General features: G+C 41.2%; 1 protein-coding gene across 2 annotated transcripts in view; it reads right to left on the minus strand.

The window, feature by feature from the left end:
* Window positions 1–11,874: 11,874 nt before the first annotated feature.
* The window catches only part of MAPK11 (mitogen-activated protein kinase 11), a 53,166-nt gene continuing 44,510 nt past the window's right edge, over window positions 11,875–20,530 (minus strand). For both annotated transcript variants that reach the window (XM_060777774.2, XM_060777776.2), the window contains exons 10-12: window positions 17,954–18,032; window positions 15,569–15,742; window positions 11,875–12,755 (exon numbers count right to left, since the gene is read on the minus strand). In XM_060777774.2, coding sequence (XP_060633757.1) covers window positions 12,682–12,755; window positions 15,569–15,742; window positions 17,954–18,032 — 327 coding nt within the window. In that variant the 3' untranslated portion in view covers window positions 11,875–12,681. The remainder of the gene's footprint in view (window positions 12,756–15,568; window positions 15,743–17,953; window positions 18,033–20,530) is intronic.

Raw genomic sequence — 20,530 nt, forward strand, 5'->3', positions numbered from 1 at the left:
CCCCCACGAGGAAAGTCGCCTTCTGGGAGGCTTTCCCTTTAACCCAGGCATGGGCCAACTTCGGCCCTCCAGGTGTTTTGGACTTCAACTCCCACAAATTCCTAACACTTTGGAGTGCTTTGTTAGCCGCCTCGAGTCCCTTCAGGGAGATGGTGGCAGGGTACAAATATTTTTTTTATTTTTCGTGTCAGGAGCGACTTGAGAAACTGCAAATCGCTACTAGTGTTAGAGAATTGGCTGTCTGCAGGGACGTCACCCAGGGGATGCCCAGATGTTTTTGATGTTTTACCATCCTTGTGGGAGGCTTCTCCCGTGTGGGGACATGGGGAGCTGGAGCTGACAGAGGGAGCTCATCTGCGCTCTCTCTGGATTTGAACCTGCGAGCTGTCAGTGAGTGTCCTGCTGGCACAAGGGTTTAACCCACTGTGCTACCGTGATAAAAATAAAAATAATTTTATTATTATTATCTGGCCATTGGCTATTGTTGATCTCCAGGGAAGGCCTGGTTCCATAAAAAGGTTTTAACTTGAGTGTGAAAGGCCACCAAGGAGGGGGCCGATCACACCTCTCTGGAAAGGGAGTTCCAGAGCCTCAGGGCCACCAACAAAAAGTCCCCCTCTCTTGTTCCCACCAGCCACACTTGCCAGCCGCACTTGTGACGGCCTCTCCTGTTAGTCTCAGGGTTTGTGTGGGCATGCAGGAGGAGGCGGCCAGGATGTTAACTGGAGCTCTTTACAGAGAGAAGTCAACCCTCCTGTTTAAGGAGCTCCACTGGCTGCCATTTACCTACCAAGCCCAATTCAAGGTGCAGGTGCTTACCTACAAAGCCTTAAACGGTTTGGGACCTGCCTACCTGCGTGACCGCATCTCTGTCTACGAACCCACGTGCTCCCTTCGTTCATCCGGAGAGGCCCTGCTCGCGATCCCACCTGCGTCGCAGGCGCGTTTGGTGGGGACGAGGGACAGGGCCTTCTCTGTGGTTGCCCCCCGACTTTGGAACACCCTCCCCAAAGACATTAGACTAGCACCCACGTTGGCAGTCTTTAGGAAGAACTTGAAGACTTGGTTATTCCGATGTGCCTTCCCAGAATAGGATAATCTCCAGCACTCTGTCCCAGAAGCACTTTATTAGAGTTTAATACTCTCTGCACATTGCACTTGCCCAGAACTCCAACATACCACCTCACACACCCAGCACTTTTTAACCTGTACCCATCATTGGCCCGGCCCTGATTTTATTGTGTAATAGTGTAATGTTTTGTTGTGTTATTGCTTATGTTTTTAATTTGCTGCATTGTTATTGTTTGTTGTTATTGTGTTGAGGCCTTGGCCTTTGTAAGCCGTATCGAGTCCTTTGGGAGATGCTAGCAGGGTACAAATAAAGTTTAATAATAATAATAATAATAATAATAATAATAATAATAATAATAGATGTGGTCCCTCAAGTAGTCTGGGTTCGAACCATTTATGGCTTTATAGTTGTAATAAGGGAGTTGTGTGCTCCCTATAAACAACCCTGTTGAACAATCTGGTTGACAGTTGGATCAGTTGAAAGTTTTTAACACCCTTCAAAACACATTATGGTAATATAATGGCATATGCCGTTAAGGCCAAATCAGATGTCCATCGAAACATGTGCAGTTGGCAGTGTTATAACTGTGCAAATGCACACCTGGCCATTAAAACCACTGAGAATCTAGATTTAGGGCTGAGTCTAGGAGTATAATAAACTTGCATCTTCAAGGGAAGTGTAATCCCATCTAGTACAGACTAAATCCCAGATTCCTGATCTACCTTTTGACTGACCTTTCTATCTGGTCTGGATTAAGCTTCGTTTAGTCCATTGTTGTTGACAAGGACAGTTTGCAGCTCAGTTCAGAATCAAACAAAACTGTATTTAGAGTTTTGATTATTTTTTCATTCCCTGCAAGAGTCACCATACTCCAGACGACAACCTCTATGATCTATAATGACAGTATGTAGACGATCATTCTCCAGGGCTGTGATTCATGCAACCCTCCAGATGCTGTTGAATTGCAAATACCCATAGCCAGCATAGCCAAGGGTTAGAAAACTGAAGTTCAACAATATTTGAGAAATGCATGATTTCCACCCTGCCTTAGTTTTATCCTCAGAGTTGGCAACTTAATATAATAGTTATGCATTCATTTGTTGCATATCCTTTCTTTTTTCCAGAGATCTCATGGTGGCATGCAAGCTTCTCCTCCTTCCCAATTTATTTTCACAACAACCACATGAAACAGGTCAAACAGGAAAGGATTTTTGATCACATACCAACCATGTTTAAGCTGGAAAGGACAAGGGACATTCTCCCTGCTTTTTTAAATAAACAATGCCTTTTACTTGTGATGACTGGATTGTGGCAGATGCCTTGGAGAGTTGTCTCTCTGACTCATTCACCACAAACAGAAATATGGCCTCTTTTGGTATTCTATCCAACACCTCTCCCTATGGTCATGGCAGATTATTTCCAAAAGAGAGACTAGAAGCAGGCTGAAATAAAAGTACAGTTATTTGAGCTGAGGTCTATTCACACTGTATAGTTTTCTCCTCCTCTTCCTTCCATTGGAACTGCAATGGTTCCATCCTATGGTTTAACGGCAGTTAACAACAAAAATTGCCAGTCCAGGATTTTATAAAATAGAATCATACCAGTTAAAGTGGAATCATAGCACTCTAATTGTATCATGTGAACGAACCCTTGGGATCAATGTAGAGTGGCCTGTACTCCAGTATTGGCTTTGGGCTGATCCAGTCCTTCAAAGTAGCTTTCCTCATATGGTAGGTAGTACAGCAACAGATGCATAATAACATGACATTACCACTTCTTTTCCATCGCACCTTGGGGGCTTATGTGTCATTAAAACATTTATAATGAAAGTACTACAAGAAATAAAGTTTGATAAAATTATACCTCTAGTAATGGCACTTAGCATGGGCTGGCAGGAGTTGCTTTGATCAAATTAGTTCTCATTCTCTAGCAGGACAATTGCAAATGTTGCAATGCAGCCTGGTGAAGAACAGATTTCTTACAAGCTTTCCCAGCTAGCATCCTATTTCATCATATGTGTGAAGTAATTTGCAAGCTTGGGTTATAATAGAGGATATATTAGGTTTACAACAAGGTGAGAACTAAAGATAACAGAAATACCAATATAATTTTAAAAATTCTGTGGGTAGGAGTATATTCCATCTGGTAGGCTTCCAGCTGGTGGCTCATGATATTTATTGAGGCAGACAAAATGCTTGTCAGTATGGTTTTGCAATGGGTGTATGTTAAATAAACCCGTATATTAACTACAGCATTATATGCAACTATCTGACAGTTGTTCAGTTACAAACACAAAAGGAGCATATAGACAAAATGGGAAGAAGTTCTGATTTCTGTTGGGAAATGAGTAAAGAATATCATTGTTCCTGAATTGTTATATCCAGCCAGCATGACCACTAAAGGTAAAGGTAATCATTTTCCCTTGACATTAAGTCTAGTCGTGTCCAACTCTGGAGGGTGGTGCTCTGTTTCTAAGCTGAAGAGCCAGTGTTGTCCATAGACTCCTCCTAGGTCATGTGGCTGGCATGACTGCATGCCGTTACCTTCCTGCAAGAGCAGTACCTATTCATCTACTCACATTTGCATGTTTTCAAATTGCCAGGTTGGCAGAAGCTGGGGCTAACAGCGGGAGCTCATCCCACTCCTCGGATTCGGACTACTGACCTTTTGGTCAGCAAGTTCAGCAATCCAGCGGTTTAACGTGCTGCGCCACTGGGGGCTCCTAGCATGATCACTAGTTGTTACCAAAATTTACAAAATAATAACTTTACCAAGCTCTGCTCACCCTAACCAATTTTGATGTGTGCACATTTGCCTGAGATCTTACAATAATGTAGATTGTAATGTACAACTCACATTTCTATTGTACCTTATGCCATAAGATATATATTAGCCTTAAAGTTTCTCTCCAAAATATTCATTGCTCAAGTGGAGCAAGACAGAAAAATTAAATATCAAGTATCCATGCAGCCAGTTCATTACTGTTTGGCCCCCAGTGGAATCATAGGACTATAATTGTATAGTGTGAACAAGGAGATACATTTTGAGACCCTCCATGCCCACTGGGGATACCCTGCTGATAACACTGAAGCCTATAGTTTGACTATATTTGAGGCAGAAGCATATCACAGAATTGCATTGGAGGACCCAGAGAAGTTCACAAACACTTCTGAGAGGATTTGGAGGGGGGAGGCTGTGAGTAGTGAATTCTAACATCCACAACAAAAAGTTAGCTTTGATGGTGGTGCTAGCCTGACTTATGCCATCACAACTCAACATGTCGATACTAATGGGATTTTACATGAATATAACACTATTCTCACTGACCATTTACTTAATACTATACCTTGATATAGATGATTATCTTCCCTGGATCTTATTCTGCACACATATTCCCTGTATGGATATTCACACGATAGCAGTGATCTGAACAACATGTGGTTTCTTCTCTATTAAAAATTCAATTTCCTGGTTTATTGATAACAATGGTTAAGGTAAATTGACAGGTAATATGTATTATGCATTTGAACTGCTATAAAAGAGAGTGCTGGGTTATGCAAATGGAATTCATAAATCAGTGTCTTTCATGAATAGAAAATGAAATAAACATCATTATTATCATTGTCAGTTATGATTATAATCAAGAACAAGCAGCACTCTCTAATGGATAGAATCCTCTATAAGAGCTGAGTAACTGAGGCTCTCCAGCTTTAGATCTATTTCTGTTTTATTGACTATCCTAAAGCCTTTGACTGTCTGGATCATAATAAATTGTGGCAAGTTCTTGGTGGGATGGGGATACCAAGTCACCTTGTTTTTCTTTTGAAGACTTACTTTCTTACTTACTTAGGCGATCCCTCATTGGACGAGTAAGATGGTCTTCCATCATGAGTTTCCTTGTGGGTCCGCATGTGGCTGTGGAGCCCTATTCTTGCTCTGCATCTTCTTCCGCAGTGAGGGCATTGGTTTCCAGGTGGAAGGCGGTCCCGGTCGGGGTTGGCTTGACGCGCCTTCCTCCTGGCATGTTTCTCTCTTTCACCCTCCACTCGTGCCTCCTCGAATTCTGCAGCACTGCTGGTCACAGCTGACCTCCAGCTGGAGCGCTCAAGGGCCAGGGCCTCCCAGTTCTCAGTGTCTATGCCAGAGTTTTTAAGGTTGGCTTTGAGCCCATCTTTAAATCTCTTTTCCTGTCCACCAACATTCCGTTTTCCGTTCTTGAGTTCGGAGTAGAGCAACTGCTTTGGGAGACGGTGGTCAGGCATCCGGACAACGTGGCCTGTCCAGCGGAGTTGATGTTGGAGGACCATCGCTTCAATGCTGGTGGTCTTTGCTTCCTCCAGCACGCTGACGTTTGTCCGCTTGTCTTCCCAGGAGATTTGCAGGATTTTCCGGAGGCAGCGCTGATGGAATCGTTCCAGGAGCTGCATGTGACATCTGTAGACAGTCCACGTCTCACAGGCATATAGCAGGGTTGGGAGGACAATAGCTTTATAGACAAGCACCTTAGTATCCCTACGGATGTCCCGGTCCTCAAACACTCTGCTTCATTCGGGAAAATGCTGCACTTGCAGAGCTCAGGCGGTGTTGTATTTCGGCGTCGATGTTGACTTTGGTGGAGAGGTGGCTGCCAAGGTAGCGGAAATGGTCGACATTTTCTAATGTTACACCATTAAGCTGTATCTCTGGCATTGGAGAGGGGACGGCTGGTGACTGCTGGAACAGCACTTTGGTTTTCTCAATGTTCAGTGACAGGCCAAGCTTTGTGTATGCTTCTGCAAAGGTGTTGAGAGTGGCTTGTAGATTTTCTTCTGTATGCGCACAGACGACATTGTCATCAGCATACTGGAGTTCTATAACAGATGTTGTTGTGACCTTGGTTTTGGCTTTCAGTCTGCTGAGGTTAAATAGCTTGCCGTCTGTCCGATAGATGATTTCCAGTCCGGTGGGAAGCTTCCCATCAACAAGGTGAAGTATCATGGCGATGAAGATGGAGAATAAAGTTGGGGCAATAACACATCCCTGTTTGACACCCGATTCCACCTTAAATGGGTCACTTTGTGAGCCATTGCTGTCCAAGACTGTTGCCATCATGTCATCGTGGAGGAGCCGCAGGATGTTCACAAATTTGCTTGGGCACCCGATTTTTTGGAGGATGGTCCAGAGAGCGCTGCGATTCACTGTGTCGAATGCCTTTGCAAGGTCAATGAATGCCATGTACAGAGGTTGGTTTTGTTCCCTGCATTTTTCTTGGAGCTGTGGATCATGTCCACAGTTCCTCTGGAGGGGCGGAAGCTGTTCTGGGATTCTGGGAGGGTGTCTTCTGAGAGGGGCAGAAGGCGGTTTGCAAGGATTCTTGCGAGGATTTTTCCAGCAGAGGTTAGAAGGGAGATACCTCGATAGTTTCCGCAGTCTGTTCTTTCCCCTTTTTTGAAGAGGGTGATGATGGTGGCATCCTTGAAGTCTGCTGGGATTTTCTCGGTCACCCACACTTTTCCTATAAGCTGGTGGAGTTGGTGTGTCAGCGCAGGTCCTCCCTCTTTAAAGATTTCAGCAGGGATCCCATCCGGTCCGCTGGCTTTGTTGTTCTTTTGTTGGCTGATGGCATTGCTGACTTCTTCCAAACTAGGCAGTGCTGCAAGCTCATCCCTGGTTTGTTGTTGCGGGATTTGTGAGAGGACCTCTTCGGCCACACTGGAGCTGCGGTTTAGGAGGCTTTGGTAGTGTTCTTTCCAACGTAGTGCAATTGACTTTTGGTCCTTCAGGAGTTTGGTTCCGTCTGATGAGCGTAGAGGCTGTATGCCATGGTTTCTTGGCCCATAGATGACCTTTGTGGCTTTGAAAAATCCTTGAGCATTATGGGTATCTGCCAGGTGTTGGATTTCTTCAGCCTTCTTTGTCCACCAGATGTTCTTGAGTTCTCTTGTCCTTCTTTGGACCTCAGCTTTTGCACTGGCGTAGATCTTTTTCTTAGCAGCACAGTTGATGTCTCTCTGCCATGTTTGGAAGGCTTTCCTTTTCTTGTTGATTAGCTGTTGGATCTCGATGTCATTTTCGTCAAACCAGTCTTGATGTTTCTTGGCTTGGTATCCAATAATTTCTTCGCAGGCTTGGATGATGGAGGTCTTCAGTTTGTTCCAATGTTCCTCAACATTTTCGGGGTGTGCTGTGGGTAGATGGTCCTTGAGTGCTGTTTGGAGATGGGCTCGCCTGGAGGGCTCCTGAAGGGCTTGGGTGTTCATTTTGCGCCTTGTCTTTCTTCCTTGGAGTCTGCGCTTGGGGGCGATCTTGATAGCCATCGTGGATCGGATTAGCCTGTGGTCGGTCCAGCAGTCGTCAGCACCTGTCATGGCTCTTGTGAGGAGTACGTCACGGCCGTCTCTGGCACGTGTGATTACATAGTCTAAGAGGTGCCAGTGCTTTGACCGGGGGTGCTTCCATGATGTCTTGAACTTGTTTTTCTGGCGGAAGAGCGTGTTGGTGATGACAAGGTTGTGCTCCGCACATTTGGTGAGAAGCAGGATGCCATTCGAGTTGCTGTTTCCAACCCCGTCTTTTCCTATGGTGCCTGGCCACAGGTCGAAGTCTCGCCCGACTCTTGCATTGAAGTCCCCCAGGAGGATGATTTTGTCCTCCTTAGATATCCCCGATAGGACGGTGTCCAGCTGACAGTAGAATTTCTCCTTGATGTCTTCATCAGCGTCTAGTGTTGGTGCATAGGCACTTATGATGGTTGCCCGTTGGTTTTTGGCAAGATCAATTCGGAGGGTGGAGAGTCGTTCGTTGATGCCAGTGGGTGCTTCGGACAGATGTTTCATCAGATCATTTCTTATAGCGAAGCCAACTCCGTGCATTCTTCGGTCTTCTTCGGGCAGTCCCTTCCAGAAGAAGGTGTAGCCTCCTTTTTCTTCCTTCAGCTGTCCCTCTCCTGCTCTCCGGGTCTCCTGAAGGGCTGCTATGTCGATGTTGAAGCGTCCCAGCTCCCTTGCAATGATGGCAGTTCTGCGTTCGGGGCGTTCACTGCCACTGTTGTCCATCAGAGTCCGTACGTTCCACGTACCGAAGTTCATTTTCCTTTTTTGGCCGCAGGGTGGTGACCCCACTGGACGCGGCAGTCCAGTCAGGGATAAGTGAGGCAGACTATGTTTAGGGCACCTTTTCTAGCCCCCTCCCCGTGTGGGGTGAGCAGAGTGGGTCCTAAAAAGGGCTGCTCAGTCGCGGATACAGCTGCCGAACTACTCAACTGCCTCGGACCTTGAGGTAGAACGACTGAGTCCGTACCCACCGCCCATGTGCCAGTCTGTGACTAGGGGCTTCCAGATTTCACAGTCCTGCCCCCGTCGCCACTCGCTGATCGCCATGGGACTTTGGTTGCTTGGTTTTTATTTTCTTTGGAAGACGCCTGTGCGTGGGTTTTTTTAATGTGTGGAGGTCAGTGCACAACTGAACAACACACAGTCTTCACAGATGAGGTTCCACTGGTGATGTAGTTTAACACAATGACCATGGCTTCTCAGTCTGTTGCAGCCTTCTTCCGCCTTCGCAGCCATTGTAACATGTTCCATGTTATCCTCCGCCTGCTCCGCCGTTGAGGTCTTTGGGTCTTCGGACTGTGCTTGGTCTGGGACCTCCCCCGCGGCCACTCCTGGGAGTGCACGACTCCAGTTGTTGTGCCTACAGGTTCATCGGAACACACAAGCCCCCTCACCACGACAAGGTGACAGTCCATCGAGAAGAATCTGTATAACGACCAAGTAGCAACAATAGGAACAGACCATGGAACAACAGACTGGTTCAACATTGGGAAAGGAGTATGGCAGGGCTATATACTCTCACCCTACCTATTCAACTTGTATGCAGAACACATCATGCAATGTGTGGAGCTTGACGAATCCAAGGCCGAAGTTAAAATTGCTGAAAGAAACATCAACAACCTTAGATATGCAGATGATACCACTTTGATGGCTGAAAACAAGGAGTTGAGGAGCCTTCTAACCAAGGTGAAAGGAGAAAGTGCAAAAGCTGGGTTACAGTTAAACATAAAAAAACCCCAAGAATATGGAAGGAGCTGGGGGTGGTGACGGCTGACAGGGAGCTCTGGCATGGGCTGGTTCAGGAGGTCACGAAAAGTCAGAAGCGACTGAACAAATAAAACAAAAATATCTGATTGACAGTTAACATTCTTCTACTCTATATATTGATCTAGCAGACTCTGAACATAACTGTACTTATGGTTTTTTAAATAACTTTTAGATTTGTACTTTTATTGAATCTGTTGTATTGTTTTCAAATATGCTGTTAGCTGCCTTGAGTCTTGTTGTTGAGAGGGAAGGATATATATGAATAAAGGACTGATGAGGATGCCCAGAATAAAGGTGTGCGAAACAGCTCAAATCCTATTAGTAATTTGTTTCAGAGATTTGGAAGGCCCCTGCTTCATTTCATAAAGATTTGGAGGCATCCCATTCCTACTCATAATCCAAGTCTCTGAAGCTTCATAATTGTTTCGTTAAGATTTGTTCCATTAGCAGCAATGGGCAAATTTTTGAGGCTACTATTTCCATCATTTCTATGGCTATCAGAATGAAATTTGGCACACCTGTAGGCAACATTTATGACTTTCAGCCTGCCAAGGTTCAGAACGTTTTGTTCATCCACTGATTTTTAGGAATTGTTAAAAGTTTTTTTCAATTAAACATATTTTTACAATAAATTCCCCTGAAAAAAAATATTTTTCAGCATTTTTCAGCATTTTTTTTAAGAATGAATATTTTAGAAATAATTATTTCTAAAATAATATTTTATTTCTAAAATATTATTATAATTATAATACTTATTATAATCTAACTGTATTTCTAAACTGCTCATCTTATCAATTATCTTTCAGAATATCAATCAATACCTGTTTCAGCATTTGAAACTAATTGGATTCTTAGGACAAACATTTGTGGCAAAATGTCCATGTTTATGGACATTTGTTATCTTTATGAGTTTATTCAATCTAATCAATTATTGTAATTATTCTTTTGCTTAGGATGAGGGTGAGGTGGCAAGGATTTTTCTCTTCCCCTTTCTCTTCCCTTTCGAATTATATGTCAACTCCCAGCATACCAAGGCACTTGAAGTAATGCTCAATGGATTAAAAAATTTACAACAAAGACAAATTTTCAAGAACATCTAAAATGTTCCTTTAAAATAATTTAAAATATATAATGCTAAAAGTCAGAGGAGGAAGTCAAGCCTCAAAGGCGATGCAAATGTTTTAGCTGCATGCAAAAAGCTCAATAGAGATGCAGTCTGCCAGACCTTCCCCAGGAAGGAGTTCAATACTCCTGTTATTTGTTCCCACCTAACCTTCCTTGCAGAGTTGTGAGATATGCAACAAGGTTTCCACTGAGGATCTGACTTCTGGCAGACCCCTATGGGAGGAGCCAGTTTTCCAGATATCTTGGCCCCAAGCTGTTTAGGATTTCAAGGATTAAAAACTGTCATCTTGAATGAAATTGAATTTCTCATTGTGTATCAGGATTTTAATCTATTTATCTTCTCTAAACAAGATGTAATCTAAAACTGTGATTCGTACAGTCACAGCTCTATGGTCCCTGAGAAGGCATCCATCCCTTCTATCAATGGCAGAGAGGTTCAATGTTAGGTGGGGAGATCTGACCACACATCTATTGCTCAGCTAAAATTGTCATGTCCATCTCCTCCCCAATGCTGGACTTCCAACAATTGTTGCGACAAAAAGGGGGCATTTTCTGAGCCTGATGGAGAAGTGGGGTAAGAAAAACATAATTTTCCCTTCCATCTTCTGAGAGCTCTCAATAAGATGGTTCAGATTTTAGCTACAACATTGCTAGAAGTACTGAGGAACAGACAAATGTGGACTATCTACAGACGTCACAATCAACTCCTGAAACCATTCCATCAGCGTTGCCTCTAAAAAATCTTGCCAATCTCTTTGGAAGACAGGCAGACAAATGTCAGCATGTTGGAAGAAGCAAAGACCACCAGCATTGAAGCAATGTCCAGCCAACTCTGACAGGAACCTCCTTCCACCAGGAAACCGATGCCCTCACTGTGGAAGAACATGCAAATCAAGAATAGGTCTCCACAGCCACCTACATATCCACCACCAAGACACTACACTTGGAGGGCCATCATCTTTGGACTACAAGGGATTGCCTAAGTAAGTAACAGACAAAAACCAGCAGTCAAATAAGAAGGATCCAGAACAGAGAAAGGAGGAAACTCCACTGTGTGCACAGCATCTGAAGAGGTCCTCATGTGGAAGAAAGCCTTGTATATTTAATGGAAATGGTGACATAATTAATATGTAAATATGCTTGTGTTAGAAATGGCCATTTACAGAGATATTAATAATTAATTGTGTGTAGCAATTCCTTCCAAGGGAGGCTTGGTTTGTATCTTCCCTCTCATTGTTATTCAGCTGGTTGTGGGTGCCTTTGCCTTCAAATAGACTTTTTTCCACTTAGTGGTTGATGAGGAAGCATCCATCCCTTTTTATTGATTTGCCTCTAACCTCTTTAAAGGTACAAAATAAACACTAGTTGTGTTAATATTGTAATATTGATCTGTACCTTTTCTAGCTTATCTTTTTGCAAGCCACCTTAAGCAACATGTCAAATAAATTAATAAATGCGTAACATCCTTGTGATCAAAAGATTATCCAGAGAATCGTCAATTTTTAATTCATGAACAACATTCATAAGCATTGGTGTTTTGTCTTTAGAACCTAGATTTAAATTAATTGCTGTCATTAAGAAGCCACAGGAAGACTTGCATTGTTTTTAAAACATTTTATTGACAGGCACTCCAAAAGTACAGAGAAAGTGCTCTAGTGGGAAGCTAGATCTTCAAAGCACTCAAGTGTGTGAGATAAACTCTCCACTCATTAGGACTCAACACTGTGGGCCACTTTAGGGATAGATCACTAATAAAACTGTGCTCTGCAGCTTTCTATAGCTAGAGGAAAATGACTGCAGACTTTAATGACATCAGTAAACAATGATTTAACTAATGGACTTCCAACTGTTGCTCAGTCACCCACGTTCATGAAACTGCTACATGTATAATTACTGGAATATATTATGCCTAAATTCTACAGTGGCCCCCTTTCCTAAAGGCACTAACTATAAATTAATAAGAAAAAAATTGCAACATAAAATCATGGTAACTCTCAAAAACAATAAATTGCTTATATGGACTTCTATTTTTTTCAACATACATTCATGCTTTAACTGTACAAGTTCAAAATAATAAAAAATACCATTTTTGGCATTACAACTGATAAAATGAGACATGCAAAGAAGACACAGTTTTCTTTTAAAACAAAAGACCTCAGTGCATCATTTGTCAGAATGAAGCAGTTCTTAATGTTCTGTAATTGTTACATTCGTAGTACAAGGCCAAAACAAATAACAATCCCATGATAAATGTTTCTCCAGCATTATTTATCTGCTTCTCCATACCATTCCCAAGATCTTTGGATAGTAAAATCTATGCACGTGGTATATGAAATTACATTGCGATGCTATGTGTTTAATAGTCTTCATAGTACAGCATGGCAAAAAGAGAAGGATTGTCGGGATTTATTGCTCAATTTCAAGGCTGTCCATCTTTAAATCCGGTGGTTTAAAGCTGATCACTTCTCCATACGTAAGCTCTTTTGGAAAGGGAGAAAGAGAAAGAACATATGTAAGACATGAAATATTTTAATGTGATATATTTGTTATTTAGGCATGGACCAGGCCCTGAAGACACAAACCAGTAATGACTGATTGCACTGGGGTAGTGGATCCTCTTTGAACTTTGAAATAGGTATTGAAAGGCTGAACTATATCCTCACAATAAGGGCAGTACCTTGGATAAGTCCTCTGATCTAAAGTCGAGAACAGATTTACCACTTCACTGATGTGGACACAGTCCATATCAGTTGGACAGTTACAAACCTTACTCCATGATCTGAGAAAAAAGAATATATTCATGGAAATCTGTTTTTTCCACACATGTTGGTTTCATATTTTCAAGAGGTCTGGAGTGATATGAAGCTGTTGGAGGACAGGACTATGTGATTTCATGGAGCTTGCTCTATGCCATCTAAGCTAGTCTGCTTGCCATCAGATGGAAGATGCTGCCCCACTTCCAGTGCTGAAAGAAGATCCAACTATCATTCTCATTGGTTTTTAACATGGAGTGGATTGGGTGAGGGATGGCCATCTTGTTCTGAATTTGCTCAGAGATCAAATTATCTTAGATCCATAAGGTGGATAATGTGACTTGGAGGAATCTACCACAATACCTGGGACCTCCTCTGACCTCCATAAACCCATAAAATTGGTGTTAAAAGTTGCCATTTTTCAATTGAAAAACAATTACTTGAGTTCTAGAACATATAACCAACCAAGAGTGACATGATGGAACTTCAGTTCACCCAAAACGGCAGTCCTGGCCCTATGTAGTGAGCTAAAAGGTATGAAAGGTGTGAAAGGTAGGAACACTTTGCTTTCTATGCAGGGATATCAACTTTTAAGATGATAATTGTATCCTACTATCTATGTTTACAGCACATACTGACCTAAGCAGAGGTTTTACTGATCTCTCATCCACAGCCTGATCACGTAACAAGTCCATTTCATTTCATTAAATGAAGAGGCTTTATTTCAGTTCCTAAATTTCTGAAACATCCCTGACATATTGTGAACTGTAGCATCTGTAATTTCTCTCAAGGGTTGATTTCTCTTAAACATCCTACATAAATGGCTTTTTCTTCCTTATATTTCAAAATAAAGCTAAGGAAAGAAATCCCTCTAAGGCACTGAGAATCACTGTGCTAAACCAGGCAAAGGCATTTCATTGCATTTCTTTAGTCCTAAGAATGGACTCAAAGAGTTATTTAAAAATACTCATAAAACTCCAATCTTCTCTTTTGCCTTCTAGAATTTTTGAGTAGGCTCCACGAAGCTGATAAAAATGCTACTTGCACAAATCTTTAAAGGGAAATCTTATGTAACACTGCCAAGGTATTCAATTATTCACCATATGGAATGGAAGCATATACATTTTCTCGAATACAGCTTCTGAAATATTAATTCAGCTGCTGTTTAGAGAAAAAATATGTGGACCAAGGTTTTTGTATGTAACAACATAAATGAAATGTCACAATAATATATCATCACACACTCCTCTCACCTTTAAAGAGGAAAATGATGTATCTGAAACTATCTTCTAAGTCTAGATAAGAATCACGCCAGTAGTCATGAAAAATAGAATTATAAGCACAATCTTCCTGTTCTACTTATACACTCTTGTAACAGGCTATGGATAAAAATTTAATGGGGTCGTTCTGCTGACCTAATATGCAACAGCAAATATAGTCCTAGATCATAGCTGTCTAAATATCAAACTAAAGCTCAGGCATCTGCTTGTTGAATACTAGGTCAACACTAAGGCTCAATTACTTTTTAATCTAAACCCAAATTTTGAAAACTACTTGGTAGTGCATGGAAATTAAACTAACAGTTTTGCATAGTAGATTTTTTTTTTCTTAAAAACCCCAGTAGTTTAAATGCAAAGGAAAAAGATAACTTCATTTTCTTTAGAAAGACATTAAAAGAAACCCAATAATGACTGTAATTCTTTTTCTTGGGCACACAACAGTTGTAAGAAAGCTATGCACTGTGTAATACAGCTTATTAAGAAAAACAGAGAGGTGGAAATGGTGAAGCCTTTCTGTTTAAAGATACAGCCAAAAGGGGGAATAGCAAACCATTAATGACCTGAAATGTATTTCCACTTCATGGCAGATAGCATACTGCCATCTACACAAGTAGTGGGAATAAGGGAATAATAACAGCAGCATAAGTATTAATGGTAAATACAGGAATAATAGCTGTTATTTTGTTGTTGTTCGTTGTTCAGAAAGGATTTTGGTGCCGCAAATGTTAGACCTGTTTCTGGGTATATTTGACCTGTTAATTCAAAAAATGGCACCAGTTTCAAGCTTTAGTATTTGAGATACAGAACATATGCTATCTATCAGCCTTCATCTGCTCGCCCATAGAAAATAATGATAACCATATCTAAGAAACTAGAGCTAATGTGGTCTATCCAATGCAATATTCTGGGTCAGTGCCCCAAATAACCTAAAGCAGGCCTAAAAATATGGCACCGTTTTTTTGTTAGGCTCTGTAATCAAAGTTATGCCGGTGTGAGGCATTTTAATGCAGTTCCCCAAATCCTTGTTATATTAATATCATCAAAAGTCTAAGTAGCAGGAAAAGGCAACCAGTTGCCCTGCTGATTTGGATCATAACACCCACTGTTTCACTGGCTGGAGCTGATGAGAGACAGGGCTCGCCAAACCCTATGCCAGCTCCACCTACTTCTGTTGTACATCTATCTGACAAGATCAGTGATCTGATCTCTTAAATATAAAATTATCCTTTGTTGAATACTTCAAACAAAACAATTGCTTACCTTTCCACTCATCTATAACCCGTTCTTTATTCTCTATTGATTCATCATACAGCTCTGCCTCAGGTTCGTCATCAGGGTCATGATACTGTATAAAGTAAGCATGGGCAAGTGCTTCTGAAGCAGTTATTCTTTTGTCACTGTCCAGTATAAGCATTTTTTCAAGAAGATCCACAGCTGGGATTAAAAAAAATTAGAATCAAATTGCTAATCTATTTTAGCAAGCACAAATAAAGTCTTCTTTCAACTCCAAAGTAAAATCTGACTTTTTATACTCATGTATAGGTCTAAAAATTTTATTAGTCTAAAAATTTGGGTCAAAACCTGGTTCAACTTATCCACGAGTCAGTTTGAATTCTGTACATTACATTGTATTTTAAAAAGGAACCATCTCCTTCTATGAATAGAGTGGTGAAAGGCAAGAGGTTAGTCCATCCTGGGAGAACCTAAAAGAAGCACCTACCCCCTCTACTCCCTCTGCCAAGGCACTGCTTCTGGCCTTTTTGAATGCCTGGGTGGGAAAATGGCAGCGGGCCCATTGAGGTGGCATTGGCACTTTCTCCTCTCTGAGGAATGAAATCAACCTATCCATGGGTCATATCAAAATTTTGACCCTCAAATCAACCCTCAATTGGTTGACTTATACATGCGTATATATGGTACATGGTTTGCCCAATCTAATCTCAAGGCAACAAGTTGCTTCTTTTTAAAAATGCAGAACTATACAAAAATTAAATGGAGGGAAAGCACAGCAGAAACCCAACATGTTTATTTAGCATCATTTTACACAGCACATTTCGCATTCATGAATTCATTTACAAGAACAAAATTGATGCAGCCAGTTATGAAGGGCACCCAATGGTAATATTTATGGCTTTCCCCTTCAAAGCACAGATGAGATATGCTGAATTGGGAAAGACCAGAATGGGAATGTTCATGTGGATTTTGCATTTAAAATATTAGTGATTTATGTGCATAGGCTGGCATCTTTTAGTGACATATGGAAGTGCTTGTGTATGTTACTAACTGGATGTTTGCATATGTCAGAGGTTAGCATTCTCTTTCATATTCTATAATGACAAACGACTCATGGTTTTACTACGACAGCAACAAAAACAACAATAGATCCTAAATAGTAATTTCATGGCGGTAGAGATAGACACTTGATGATCCTACTAACTGCACATCAGCCATTGGATAGCCCCCGGTGGCGCAGTGGGTTAAACCACTGTGCCAGCAGGACTGAAGACCGACAGGTCACAGGTTTGAATCCAGGGAGAGCGCGGATGAGCTCCTTATATCAGCTCCAGCTCCTCATGCGGGGACAAGAGAGAAGCCTCCCACAAGCATGTTAAAACATCAAAACATCTGGGCATCCCCTGGGCAACGTCCTTGCAGACGGCCAATTCTCTCACACCAGAATCGACTTGCAGTTTCTCAAGTCACTCCTGACACGACAAAAAAAAAAAAAAATCAATTGGATAGCCAATCAATATCCTGGGGGTAGTGAATGGGGAGACAGAGGAGAGTTCCACCTGAAGAACTCTCACACTATTCTGGACAATGTAGGATCTTAATTATATGTTTCTTGCATAACTGATGCTATATCATTTATTTAAAATCTTTTTATTGGCAATGGGCTGTATAGGTTTATGAAAAACAACACCATTAAAACTGTAAAATAAAAGCTGCTATTCAAACCATGCACAAAATCAATACATAAACCACAAAATGAATCAATAAAAACTCTTTAAAATGCCTGGTCCAAAAGGATGTTGAGAGCAAAGTTGTTCATATCTCCCTAGAGATCGCATTATCAAGTTGGAGAAGCATTACTTTCAAGGGCCTTTTAAAGAATTAGGCAGTCTACTTATAAGATATTTAGAGATGTGCTTCTTCTGAAGATTGTCATAAACAGTAAAGATGGTATACACAACACAGGTATTTATAGCATCAACTGTAATAACCTGAATCTTGAAAACTGGTCTTGGTAAATGTTTAGGAACTGGACTAGGACCCTGGAGACCTGGAAGGTTGAGCCCTCATCTCCAGAGTGGTAGTCCAATGTTCAAACCAATACATCATCCTGGATCTCTAGTTAAATGGAAGATAATTTGAAATTTTGGAATGCTGTACTTTTTCCATTTCAGCTTATTATTTTTCCAGTAAACAACTATCCTTGTAGTTACTGTATATGCCTTGAAGTAGTTTCTGACTTATGGCAATCCTAAGGTGAAACTATAATGGGGTTTTGTCAAGTTTTGTTCAGATGAGATTTGCCTTTGTCTTTGCCTGAAGACAACACTCAAACCACTCCAACACTCAAACCACTACATCATGCTGGCTCAAAACAATCATACTAAATATTCATATATTGTACATTCTTACCTAGTGGGTTAGCACCACGAAATACTGCTTTCAGATCCTGTTGTGGCATATGGGGCAGAGATTCTATATACTTTCTGGCCTAAAGTAAAGTAAAGAATAACTTTTGTAATCAGAAACAAATGTTTACTGTGGGATAAGTAGCACAAATAACTGTTAAGAGTATATAGACAAGAACAGAACTGCATTTAAATGCAACAAGCCATTCCTGAAAGTAAATTTCACTCTGAAGATAGTATGACATTTATAATTTCTTATCATTTAGATGGAGCCCCCAGTGGTGCAGTGGGTTAAACCCTTGTGCTGGCAGGACTGAATACTAACAGGTCGCAGGTTCGAATCCGGGGAGAGCACGGATGAGCTCCCTCTGTCAGCTCTAGCTCCCCATGCGGGGACATGAGAGAAACCTCCCACAAGGATGGCAAAAACATCAAAAACATCTGGGCGTCCTCTGGACAACATCCTTTCTCTCACACTAAAAGCGACTTCCAGTTTCTCAAGTCACTCCTGACGCACGCACGCACACACACACACACACACACACACACATCATTTAGATCATTTTTTTCTAATTATAGATTTGAAATTGACTCTATAATGTCCCTAATATAAATATTTAATGAAACTGCATGGCTGTTGAATCTCTACATATCTGTAGAAGGAAACTGGAAGAATCATGACCTCCATAGCAATGCTTGCATCCCTTGTTCCCAGTGGCATTCTTGTGACTCATGTATATACTTCGTCATTTAGCAGGGACAATCTTTATAAATGTCAAAACATAATACTACAGAAATAAAAAAAATAGGAGTGTCATTCTTTCTTGTGTGCAAATGAAGCACCAAGCTAAATTTTGACCAGTTCTAGCAATTATTTTCTGTTCACCATTTCCTACCCACATGTTTATGTTTATAGCAAATATGCATTTATGGGTGTCAAAGATGCCTTATTTCAAAAACAATGAACCCCATATCTCGCTGTCCCTGGTTCCTGTTGCTGCTCCTCAAAAGAATAGCCTCCTGAGGCTGCTTTTCATGAAGAAAAATCACCACAGCCCGCCAAGCATTTCTTATGTGCATCTAGATATTCAATTTGTCATTCAGTGTGACTTCTGATTAAGATTCAACAGGAGTTCTGTAATGTCTTGATTACGGGATGGTCTCTTCTCCTTGTTACAGTATTCTCCAGAGATCACCAGTTATTTAGAACACTTGAATGATTCTGGTTCCAGGCACACTACCAATTGTTTTCGAATGGCTCTCTACCTGAGTTAATAAAGGGACAGCAAATGGAATTCATCGTTTGCATTAATTCAAGATAGCAAGTCCTGTTCTATTATGCCGCATCCTCCAAGCAGCTCTCAGATAAAGTCTTTCTACTCTCTTGTGAAGGTAATTATTAAGAAGGACAAGTTGGTTCGCAGTGGAGAAATCCACCAGTGTGAACACAGGAATAACGTGTGATAGCAGTGTGGGTTCTTCCTTCTCAAAGCAGACACCCAACTCCTCCGGAGGGCTCGGGGGGGGGGGGGGCACTGGAATAGATCTGGAGTGAGAGGAAGGCAAGTTCAGCTCTGTGAACATATGCCCATGGACAATTGCATTTCATGGATGTTCCGAGGGTGGGTGGGCCGAACAATTCTGTCTTGAGAGGGATTGCTGCACCCAGAGAACATCTTTCTCCATGCATTCCAAACTTCTTGCAGCAGAAACAGCGTTTTATAGGGTGTGGCATAAATGCATTTTATTATGTTTTAAATTTGTTTAGTGCACTTTTAAATATATACACTGTATTTATGACTGTGTATATATGTGTAGATGTGTGTGTGTATGTGTGCGCGTATACACACACACACACACACATACATGGATATATAATGTTTACACATCCTACTTTATTGTCTAATTTATTACTACCCAGTCCCCATTTCAATGTTTAATTCTTTCATTATAATTTTACTGTTATTATTATGCATTATTTTGTATTATTTCTGATGTTGTTTCTTATATATAAACTTTATTTCTACACCCCATCTCTCTCCCAAAAAGGGACTCAGGGTGGTTTACAGTACAAAAACGGGCAAACATTCAATGCCTTACAATGTAACAAACAACATCAGGAGTAATACAAAATTATATATAGAGAGAGAGGGGGGGGAGGGGGAGGGAGGAGGCATACTTAGTTTTAACTTGTAATCCCCTCTTGAATCCGGTGCTGGGAGAAAAGGGGAGTATTAATTAATTAATTTCAAAGAACAAGCGGTGCAATTTCTTCATCTCTATCTTCTTTGTAGATCACTGCTTCTCTTATTCTGGGTTTACTGCTTCTGCCATGCAAGAGAAACAAATCTAACCATCCTAAAGTGTAGAAGGATATGCTCATCTCTCCAATATTAGCATGGAGAAGTATGCTTGCTGCCAGGAGAGTGCACCTGGGACTTTGAAATGGAAATTTATTCTCACTCATTGCACACAGTGAGATTTTAAAAAATGGCTTACCTTCTTGACTCCATATAACCTTATGGCAAATTACGGAAATCATCTGTATTCTTAATAACTTGAGAAATTTGGAAAATGTGTT

The sequence above is a fragment of the Anolis sagrei genome, chromosome 5, assembly GCF_037176765.1.
Source record: "Anolis sagrei isolate rAnoSag1 chromosome 5, rAnoSag1.mat, whole genome shotgun sequence".
NCBI classification, from domain to species: domain Eukaryota; kingdom Metazoa; phylum Chordata; class Lepidosauria; order Squamata; family Dactyloidae; genus Anolis; species Anolis sagrei.